A 12,174-nucleotide genomic window follows, 5' to 3' on the forward strand; every position below is an offset into this window, starting at 1 on the left:
TTCATAGACAAAAAACAACTGAAGCTGGAACAACTGCTCAGTTTTGGTAACACAAGGCAATAAATGCCAGGAAATTCAAGGTTAAGGTGGCTCACTCATACTGTGATGGAAAAAAAAGCGTAACAGTCTGAGTAAAGGTCATCTTTGAATTTCCTGGCTTTTGTTGATTCGTGTCACAGCCTTTAATGTTATTTAAACATTGTTTCTTGTTTGTGGATTTTCATCATAGAAGATTAGAGAATATGTTCTGTGCAAAATGCATTACTATCTTTGGTGGGGGGGGTTGGTAAATATTATGTATTTGTATTTATAATCAACTAAATATGTACTGAGCATTTTATCCAGTTGAGTACATATTATACCACGCTTTTTATAGTACACATACTTTAGTATGCAGATTTGCATTGATTGACCTTAGCCATTACAACAAATCCTTTTGCTTCAGCAGATAATTATAATTTTTGTCAAATGTAAAACATATTATTAGCTTATAATATATTATTTACATAATTTAGAGATGTTACAGTCTCTTATGCAAATATTTGCTAAGTGCTAACTACAGCTAGAGATTTTTTGGTAGGTATTTCTCATGATAGCTGGGTCATCTTGCTAACTTTTAGATTTCTATTACACTATAAAATATTTATAATTCATACAATAATCTATTTAACTTTGTTTTTAGAGAAAAAAGACAGATTTTGAATTTAATGGAGAATAAGTGCTGTTCTTAATTTGTAAATTTATTTGCTCTCACATTAAGAGCCGATGCCTGACATTTTGAATTTATACATGTTCCTGATAACACCACATATATCCAACGTTCTTATTTTCTGAGGTCATGGCATTTATACATAACTTCCTGTGTGTGCATTAATACCAATATTTTAGGACTGAATAGGGCTTAGTTCTGCTCTAAAATAGGCAATAGGTTAATATTTAGAAATGAAATAAAGGCCCAATTCCTTTAATTAATTTTGAAACTTTTGTGTCTAAGGTTTATATAGCCCCACCGCTAGTAATTACTATGGTACTCCACAAGGCCCTTTAGAAATGCTTATAAAAATCCTATAAGCTTCCATTAAATTGCTACAGAAGTCTGAGAGATCCTTCACACTCATGAAAAACAAAAACACACTATAATCCATTATACTTTACCTATTTACTGTCTCCCATTTCTAATTATGAGACCATTTCTTATGAAACCACCACCTATTTTATAAATTAATGCCAATTAGTAACTGGATATAGACACTGTGTGCAAGGTCAGCAGATCCAATCTCGTCTTCAATAACCACCATTGGGTGGCTGCTTAACTGACCCATGAAATGAGTTCACGGTCTCAAACAGGAGTTCTATCATAAAACCTGCCCTCACAGTTGGCACTAGTTAGCACAGCCTTGGTAGTCTCTGTAACGAGACTAAAAACTGATTAGACATGAAGAATGAACTACCCTCCAGTAGCTGAGCTGCCTTGAGACAGTTCATGCTGAGGAGAGCTACATGGGGAAACAGACTGCAGCAGCCTCTTGCTCCATCTGATCTACAGAAAGAATCTTCAATTTCTGGCACCTTTCCCCAGAATTAAATACACTTGAAAAATTATCTCAATTTTTCTTTCCATAAAACGTTATGAATATTGATGCCTTTGCCCAATAAGAGGCATTCAGTTGCTGGAATATAATTACTGGCACATAGATTTGGTTACCTGCCTTCATTTAAAAGCATGGAAAGTGTGTCTAATGAGGCCAATTTCTCCACTCTCATGTGGTCTCCTACCAAGCCACCAAGAAAAAGGCAACAGAAAAATGTTAAAATGTGCACTTTTAACAAAAAAACCCCAAATCAAGTAAACCTATTTAATCTACATGACATATTTTTTACCAATCCTGTCTATCCATCCATCTATACATGTTTTCTAACATGGTCTTCACTGTATTATATTAACCATACATTACAAAAAAATAAAGTATCATATAAAAACATAAGAATATATTTGAAATATAAGGTAAGTGATTTAGGTAATTTGGCTGAAAATAACAATGAACCTCATCTATTAAAAAAAGAACCAATTTTCATACAAGTAACATGTAAAGGGACTACAACAACAACGCTATTTCAGAACATTGATTTGCAATGCTCTTCTACTAGCTGGGAAACATCTATTTAATAGGCTAAAACATTGAGCCTTGTGAGCACATAGCTGGGGGTCATGAGCTCCTGATTTGGCCTGGGTTATTTAATAAAAACCACTTTGCCTCAGGTTCTCCCTCTATAAAATACATAATTACCTCTTTGAGGTATTATGAAGATTACAGAGATGTTTGTAAAGTGCTTGGTCTCATTATTGTGATGAATGATGTAAATTGGATTCATACTCACTGTTCACTTGGAAGAGAGGAGTTCCTGGACATAGTCTTTGGTGATAAATCATAGTCACTGTCTGATCTGTAAAGAAATGACTCCCGGCGCTGGCTGTGGCCTGGAAAAGTGGTATGCAATACAAGTCCTGAAGAAGAGCTGGCCTGGGGGTCCAATGGGCTGCGACCTGGTGACGGGCCATTTTCCACATCAAAACTATGAACAAAACACATTGTTTCATGCACATTTGCTGATGTGTATTTTCAGAGCATAACATAAAACTTTCAAATACAGGAGGCAGAGTTTTGCATTTATTTTTGAGGTTTCAACCTGTGGCAAGGCCTGCCCTCTCCAGCACAGATAGGGTGACCAGACATCAAACGTGAAAAATCAGGACACGGGGTGGGGGTAATAGGAGCCTATATAAGAAAAAGATCCCAAAATTGGGACCGTCCCTATAAAATCAGGACATCTGGTCACCCTAAGCACAGATGTATTAAAGAAAGCAAGAGGACACAGGAATACATCCTATCCTGCATCAGCAGAAGGACTCCCAAACTCTCTGAGTGGCTGCTATTGCTCCAGCTCTCCAAATTCACTCACAAATACACTTTTGCTGATATAGGGCAGGATTTTGCCCTACGTTAACATAGCTCCTTCCCGTACTGTACATATTTTCTCTTCCTCCTGTCTGAACTTTGCTGAGCTCAACATACCATACAGAGCTGCTAGGTTACTTCTCTGGGCCCCATGGTTTTCCTCAACCCTCTCTCCAGGGTTGTGATAAAGGTCAACTCCCTTTTACTAATCTCGATTAACTGAGCCCCAGTGACGATCCTCACAATGCTAGCATAGAATAATGTAATGTAGATGAAATGCACACAATCCAGTAGACATCCTTGAACAGCATTACTGAACAAACTAGCCCAGGCCCAGCTTTAATACCCATGTCTAGTATGAGAGATGATCTAACAGACAGTTTTCAAGGCTTAACACAGATACACATAAAATAGTTGACTTCAGAATGGTACAAAGTTTACTGTTAGGAAATATGTACCAGGAAAGCCTGAAATAGCTGAATACCAATCCCACCATACTCATTTGAAGGTACAAATATGGGGAAGGACTTGAAGAACTATGCTATCCATATGAGCTAAGATCAAGTGTCTATCCAAGACCGTGATCAAGTGTCTTGATGTTTTTGGTCTTTTGGCCTCGAAATGAAAACCTTGTCTGTGTTTCCGGGACCTTGAAGTGAAAAAAAATCTCTAAATTATATCTTTTCCCTTTAGAATGCATGCAACTCAGCTCAGCAACTGTAATCCGCACTGCAGCCAACCACGGACATCAGTCAAAGTTACGCATCCTCAACAATTCTGGAAGTCAGGTCACTTATTTAGGTGCCTAATTTCAGGCAACCAAGTTTGCAGATTGTGGCCTGCACTTTCAAATACATTTCACAGCTTAACCATTGTGAGAAATACTTCTTTAGCTCATCCACTTTCAAACTGCTAGGTTGAGCAAAATGGAGTTTGTTTTTTATTTAAAATCTTCTGTCACCGTTTCCATTATACACCCACTTTCTTATGGGTTTATAACTTGGCTGTTGCAGCATGTGGTAGAAGTCACTTTGGACATTTTAGTAGGAGACACCCCTCATAAGCTCCCAAAATAAGCAGGTCGGCCTGTTTTGGTTGGGTTTTTGGAACCCATCTGACTGATGTAAATACCATCTGTGCTGCAATATCCAAGCAAAAGCAAAATGAATTAAGGATAAATTCAGACTGTATTTTCTTGTTTTTTTAGGTTTATGTCAAACCCTGATTGTTATTATACATTGTGTTCCTCTTATATGCAAATAGTCCCATTGAAATCAATGGCTGTGACTATGATTTGAGATAAAGTAACTATACTGTTTATTAATGTGGGAGGGAGTTTGGGGTCTCTATATTTTTTTATTTGCAGTGTTTGTTTTGGCTACTTTAGTGTCCTGCAACTTCGTAGATCATTCTTTTCTAAAGGTTTACTTAAATTGTGACTGCAGAAATTTGAGTAGACGTCAGTGGTTCCATTAGCAATGAAATAAACACAAACATTACAATAAATATGTATAACACCTTTGTGGAGCCATCTAATTTCTTGTTTGTATTCCCATATGGCATGTAACCATAGAAAACTCAAGTGCTCATCACATCGCTGCTATGCACAACTGAAACAGGAATCATGAATAGGAAGTAATAATGGGTACATGTAACTGATCCCATAGTTAGGGCTACCATATGTCCGGATTTCCCCAGACATGTCCGGCTTTTCAGTCTATAAATAGCCATCCGGGGAGGATTGCTAAAAATCTAAAAATGTCCGGGATTCCCCCCCGGTCGTCTATTTATAGACAGGCAGCCAAAGCCCCTTCCCTGCTCCCTCCATCCCCTGTAGCCCCTGAGGCCTTACCACGCAGTCCGGCCCCGCAGCTGTCTTCCCCCTCTTCCCCTCCCCTGAACGCTCCGCCCACCTGCTCCTCCCCCTCCCCTGAAAAGAAGCAGGGGCAGGCGGGTGGCAGCAGCAGGTAAGCTGGGGCGCAGGGGGGGGAGGAGAGCTCCAGGGAGGCGCGGCCCTGGCCGAGTGGCTCCCTCTGGCCCAGGCCAAGCGGTGCCCGGCGGCCCCAGTGGCTCCGGCCCTGGCCCCAGCCGGTTCCGGCCGAGCGTGCCAGTCCGGCCCCGGCCGAGCACCCCCAGCCCCAGCCGCTCCGCATCGGGCCCCAGGGCGGCGGCCCCAGTTCCGGCCGAGCGCGCCGGCCCAACCCCGGCTGAGCACCTCCGGCCCAGCCCCGAGCTCCGGCCGGGATGCAGCCCGATTCCTGGGCTCCTTAAAGCTGGCCCTGGTCAGGGGACGGGGGGGAGGGGGTTGGGGGTTCTAAGGCGGGCAGTCAGGGGGTGGGAAGTGGGAAGGAGTGGATGGGGTGGGGCAGGGGCGGGGCTAGAGCGGGGCTCCTCCCCCCCTCAGTGTCCTCTTTTTGCTTGTGGAAATATGGTAACCCTACCATAGTTCATGAAAAGGAGGCAGAGATTCTATAAAAAAACCTTGCCCCTTTCTGGTTTTTCAGTATTTATTTCATAAAACTGATTCTTGAAAAGTTTGATCAGTGTTTTATAATTGGTGTTCAAATTTAAACTAAAAAAGTGATATCTCCAATTGTAAGCTATAATATTGTAGACAGAATAATTGTAGGCCAATCTGGTCCACCAAGCCACTACTCTCTCCTCATTCAGGAAGTGAGTAAACAATAATAATAATTGTTTTAAAAAATCCAAAATGTTTATTTTAACCACCTTGCCTAAACTGAGTACCTGGAGGATTTCCTTACTGTAATCTCGGTCCTCCTCCTCCTCCTTCCCTTCAGCTGGCTGCTACTACACTTGTCCTATCTAATGATGGACTGTAAGTTCTTTTGGGCGGGGAGCTCCTTTATCTATTTGTCTTGTAAAATGCACAACATGCTCTTGACATCTGTAAAAATAAATAAATAGTAAGCGAGGCATTGCTGAGCTACTACACAGGAAGGCTGATCAGATGTGCCAATCTGTTATACAACAGGGCATGAGGTCACTGTTAAAGTTGTGCATTAGAGTGTGAGTTGGATGGAGTTTAGAGTGTGTATTTCTTTTCGTGACTGTTGAAGTTGGAAGTGAAACCCTTATAGCCTGTGTAGGTGCATCACTGACAGCATTGCAGGCAATGCGAAGGTGGCAAGGAACACAGGAGACTTTTCCCTTCACTTCTTATTTTAAGGTTTTATTAAACATGTTATTTCCTCTGTCTGGAGGGTTTGAGTTATGCCTGAAAGCAACCTTAATTTCCAGCAAATGAGGAGAGGCATTGCTGAGATACGACACAGGAAGGTTGGTAAAGTATGCAAGAAAGATAGCAAAGCTACAGATGTCTAAGGGACCTTAGGGTTTGAAAAAAAGGCTTTTTGAAGAAAATCAGTGACTATGGTTTTAATATTTTCTCTCTTTATGAACTAAGTTATGCATTTGGAAACATCACCCTTATGAACTGTATGGAGATTTTTTTTGAGCAGCTGGATATGCAAAGAAATCCCAGTGCAAGCCAGGCTACTTGAGCGGTCTTGCAGAGAGAGAATGAGAATCTCACAGTACAGAAATGAACGGTTATTAGAGACAGGATGATCAGGATCAACCAAAAAATTCAGGATCTCAACAACCTCCCCCCAAACTTGCTACTGCCCTATTTCCATTATGGGCTGAACAAAAACTACAGATCCAAGCATCCTCAAACTTTTAGGCAAGCCAGATTCAGATCTGGATGTCTGCTTAGATCTGAACTTTGTGGTTTTGGCCTTTTTCTAATTGTTATGATATTCAGATCATTCCAACAGCTGAGCAAAAGCACAGAGAGTCACCGTGGTGACACATACTACCGTCCCCTTCCAAACACCAGGCACCAAGCATATACTTAGTGTTACTTTTTGCACAAACACTTCAGCCGCTCATAGATTAAAATTAGAATTCTTTTTCTTGACAAGCAATGAGTCACAATGTTACCCCCAAGCTGTTATCTAACAGACTAGGGTGTGACTACAGCAACTCGCCTTGAAACAGCAGTAACAGCCAAAGCATCAGAAGTATATGCTGCCTACTCTAGTGTGGCAATTTGTGCCAGAAACATTTTCGAAGAACTGTTTATTTAATATACACCTCTACCCCAATATAACACGACCCGATATAACACGAATTCAGATATAACACGGTAAAGCAGTGCTCCGGGGGGGCGGGACTGCGTACTCCGGCCGATCAAAGCAAATTTGATATAATGCAGTTTCACCTCTAACGCGGTAAGCTTTTTTGGCTCCCGAGGACAGCATTATATCGAGGTAGAGGTGTACCAAATATCATGTATTTATTCATAAAAGAACAACTGATAAAGTACCAGTAGCAATACATTGTGCACGGAGAACTGGGCAGGTGAAGCATAAATGTACCATTATGTACATTTGTATTTGGGTTCAGATTTTTCACAGTTTTAATGCTTCTAGAAACCACATATTGGACTGGAAAAATACAAGACCAGATCTTCTTCTAGCCTTTCAGTTCCTTGAAGCTGGATATGCAACAAGTTATTTAGCTCAAGATTTATTCTGGCAAGTAAATGACTCCTTAAGGCATTACAAAATGACAAACACAAAGAACAATATTAAGATATGTGACATGGTTAAGGTTCCTGTGAAAGCCAAACTCACAGCACTAGTTTATACAGTATGCAATGAAGGAGATTCCTATAATCACCATGCTATATTATGGCACTTAACAATATAATAGCTTAAGTACATCTACAAAATGATATACAGCTGAACAAATATCAGAGTTTTCTTTTATGAATGACTCAGTACTTATCCTTATTTGTGCACAGAAAATCAACAGAAAAAGCTCGGCTCAATAACAATGATATTTACAGACATCTAGTTAAAAGACACACATACCCTAATTGATCATAGAGGGCTGGTCAATCTAGCAGACAAAGATATAACAAGATCCAGTAGCTGGAAGTTGAAGCTAGACAAAGTCATAAGAATGGCCCTACTGGTTCAGACCAAAGATCCATCTAGCCCAATATCCTGTTTTCTGACAGTGGCCAGTGCCAGGTGCCCCAGAAGGAATGAACAGAACAGGTAATCATCAAGAGATCCATCCCCTGTCGCTCATTCCCAGCTTCTGGCAAAGAGTTTAGAAAGACAACAAAATAAAATGGAGACTGAAGTCTCTACTAGGGTAATACTCTGGTGCGTGGATTATGTTCACATAAATGTGCATTTTGGCATTTGCACTTAAAATAGAGAGACAAGACCCCATCACCATTGTGTCCATGCACAAGTTGGTCCAGTCAGGTTCCACAGTGATGCCTTACAGGTATCAAACCTTCCTCACAAAGACCCTGGGGATGGGGATGTCCTGGTAACTCTGGGGCACTCAGCGCTCAATGTGCTGCCATCACAGATGTCACAAACCTAACACACACTGCACTGTAACAGGCCTGGGACCCCCACCTCCCCACGAAACACTTGTGATATCCTCCCAAGTTAGGACCCGCCCCCAACATACACACACATATATATACCGGAACAGGGCTAAGACACGCACCCCCGTATCCCCCCCACTGGCCAGGACTCAGACGATCCCTCCCCAAATTGCATTAGGACAGACGTGAAACCCCCCTCCCCACTGCACTGGGACAGGCCTAGGACCCCAACCCTCCCCTCCCTCTCCCCGCATTTGCACAGGCCTGGGACCCCCACGCCCCCCTTACCCCAAATCTCTCTCTCCAGGGTCCCCATGGCGGAACTCACCACCACCCCACTCAGCTCAAAGAGGCTGGGGGGCTCCCAGCAGTGGCCTCTCCGTCCACCCGGGCGTCCATGGCAGCCACTGCCCTCACACAGATGAGCACCCTGGGGACGGGAGCTCTAGGCAGCGCCGCCATCTTGGTCACATTAGAAATAAGGTGCTAATTTTTAACAGTGATGGTAATTAACCACTGGAACAATTTACCACGGATTATGGTGGATTCTCCATCACTGGCAATTTTTAAATCAAGATTGGATTTTTTCTAAAATATCTGCTCTAGTTCAAACAGGAATTAATTCAGAAAAGCCCTATGGCTTTTGGTTTTACACAGGTGGTCACTTTAGATGACCACCGGGACCCTTCTGGCTTTATAATCTATGGTAAAATAGGCGTTTGTTAACTATTGACTTGTGTAAACTAAAGTCTATATGCATGAAAATAATTGAAAAGTAAAGACTGAATTGCTGACCTATAAAAAGGTTAGGGTAGATTCCTACTGTAGAAAGACTTATGAGACAAATGGCCTTTTTATAATCCCTGAGGCCTTTTTATTTTTAAAGAAACAGACACAGCTGTGCAATTCAGGAACAAGCATGAATCATCAACCAGACATTAGTTGGATTGAGTACATTCCAAAGATCATTGAACAACAACAGAAACAAAATAATAGATCAAAAGGGAAACTCCACGGACACCGCTAGTCGTCAAAGAGTAAGACTGACATGAAAACAAAACCAAGAACATATTCAGGTTAGAAACAAGAAAAAGAGAAGAATTTTACCACATCCTGTGAACTGCTGTTCCATCAGGGCCAATCCTGGCCATTACATGGGTCCACAATGGGGAGGGAGAAACCCCTTCTCACCCCACACCTGCATAAGGGCTAGGCAGAACTGCAGTCTTTGCATCTGAGGGAGAACAGGGGCTGCTCTGAGCCTACTGTCCTGGGAGGGCATGTCCCCCCCAAAAAGAGTGAGATGGAACATCGAGGAGGCAATGGCACAGCTCCCCTCTACACCAACCCAAAGAGCTGGCTGGTCACACTGGAGTAGTAAGTGGAAACCCCAAAAGCAGTGTGTGCATTACTTCTGCAATGCCACAGAGTCCTGGGAGAAGATAGAATGGCCACGTGTGCTCCCTCTGGGGCAATGTGGCTGTGCTATTAGGTACATTCAAGCCCTTCATATTTACTCTGTCTTATTAAGGAAACTCCTAGGAGTCATTGGGAATGTTGGGTATGCAGGGAACACAGAATTAAAAGGGATCTTGTCTTCTTCTATGGATGAAAAATGCTATATAAAAAGCTAGGTATTACTATTATTATTCCAAAATATTCTCATGTATATTAGAGAAATATCTCGAATAAAATCAAAAGTAATAATAATAATAATAGAACTAGAGAAGCCTTTTGCCTTATGTTTGTATTAAGTAACATAATTTACTTTAATGAGGGGAACTGTATTCTCCCTCAGTCCTTCTGCATTTCAAGCCCTAATAAAACCATAATAAACAGTCAGCACAGAGACTGCCAGTAGATGGCACAAGTTAGCAGTAGCTTGCTTAGACACCTGCTGATTGAGGCACTTGCTTCAATCACAGATGCAAAAACTATTAATGCAACAAATCAATCAACAGAGGAATAACACATTGAAATGCCAAGAGAAATTCTGCTTGAATGTAAAATACAACTAAGTCCTACGCTCCGTGCTGGAAAACACAACAGAATTAATAAAAAAAACCTCAAACCCACAAATTGCCCACATCTGCTCTTTTACATGGTGAAACCCCACTGAATTCAAAGTGATTGCACTGACCTAATTTAGGGGGCAAATCCAATTAGTACCTTCATAGCCAAAGAGATTTCCTGGGGAGAAGGACTAGTGTGTTTCCTATTGCACAGGATTTGGGATGAGGAGGGTCTGCTCTATTAGCTGGGAAGGGTCAGAGGATCCACAGCTCAGTAGATCCTTCTGCCCTCCCTCAAGGTCACCTTGGGGCAGCAAAGAGCCATTGGGGAGAAGTAACTGACCCAGAGTGGCTGCAGAGCTACTCCACAGTCTCTCTCATGTGATCCCTGCAGAAATGCAACACTCCATAAGAACATAAGAACAGCCATACTGGGTCAGGCCAAAGGTCCATCTAGCCCAGTATCCTGTCTTCCGACAGTGGCCAATGCCAGGTGCCCCAGAGGGAATGAACAGAACAGGTAATCATCAAGTGATCCATTCCCTGTCTCCCATTCCCAGCGTCTGGCAAACAGAGGTAAGGGACACCATCTCTGCGCATCCTGGCTAACAGCCATTGATGGACTATCCTCCATGAATGTATCTGGTTCTTTTATGAACCCTGTTATAGTCTTGGCCTTCACAACATCCTCTGTCAAAGAGTTCCAAAGGTTGACTGTGCGTTGTGTGAAGAAATACTTTGTTTTGTTTGTTTTAAACCTGCTGCCTATTAATTTCATTTGATGACCCCTAGTTCTTGTGTTTTCAGAAGGAATAAATAACACTTCCTTATTTTCTTTCTCCACACCAGTCATGATTTTCTAGACCTCTATCATATCCCCCCTTAGTCGTCTCTTTTCCAAGCGGAAAAGTCCCAGGCTAATTAATTTCTCCTCATATGGAAGCCGTTCCATATGCCTAATAATTTTTGTTGCCCTTTTCTGAAACTTTTCCAATTTCAATTTATCTTTTTTGAGATGGGGTGACCACATCTGCATGCAGTATTCAAGATGTGGGCATACCATGGATTTATATAGAGGCAATACGATATTTTCTGTCTTATTATCTATCCCTTTCTGAATGATTCCCAACATTGTTTGCTTTTTTGACTGCTGCTGAACATTGATTGGATGTTTTCAGAGAACTATCCACAGTGACTCCAAGAACTCTTTCTTGAGTGGTAACAGCTAATTTAGACCCCATCATTTTATATGTATAGTTGGGATTATGTATTCCAATGTGCAATACTTTGCATTTATCAACATTAAATTTCATCTGCCATTTTGTTGCCCAGTCACCCTGTTTTGAGAGATCCTTTTGTAGCTCTTTGCAGTCTGCCTGGCACTTAACTATCTTGAGTAGTTTTGTATCATCTGCAAATTTTACCACCTCACTGTTTACTGCTTTTTCCAGATCATTTATGAATATGTTGAATAGGACTGGTCCCAGTACAGACCCCTGGGGGACACCACTATTTACCTCTCTCCATTCTGAAAACTGATCATTTATTCCTACCCTTTGTGTCCTATCTTTTAACCAGTTACCGATCCACGAGAGGACCTTCCCTCTTATCCCATGACAGCTTACTTTGCTGAAGAGCCTTTGGTGAGGGACCTTGTCAAGGGCTTCTGAAAAGCTAAATACACTATATCCACTGGATCCCTCTTGGATTTATAGCCTCTAAAGTTTTACGTTGCTTTATTTTTGAATGCAGTTATTTTTTGTACAAC

The 12,174-nt window shown here is 41.7% G+C and overlaps 1 protein-coding gene across 2 annotated transcripts in view; it reads right to left on the reverse strand.

The window, feature by feature from the left end:
* Positions 1-12,174, reverse strand: part of PDE4B (phosphodiesterase 4B) — a 398,316-nt gene that overhangs the window by 88,400 nt on the left and 297,742 nt on the right. For both annotated transcript variants that reach the window (XM_034778444.1, XM_034778445.1), the window contains one exon: positions 2,380-2,574. In XM_034778444.1, coding sequence (XP_034634335.1) covers positions 2,380-2,574 — 195 coding nt within the window. The remainder of the gene's footprint in view (positions 1-2,379; positions 2,575-12,174) is intronic.

Source organism: Trachemys scripta, chromosome 8 (assembly GCF_013100865.1).
Source record: "Trachemys scripta elegans isolate TJP31775 chromosome 8, CAS_Tse_1.0, whole genome shotgun sequence".
In the NCBI taxonomy this organism is placed as follows: domain Eukaryota; kingdom Metazoa; phylum Chordata; order Testudines; family Emydidae; genus Trachemys; species Trachemys scripta.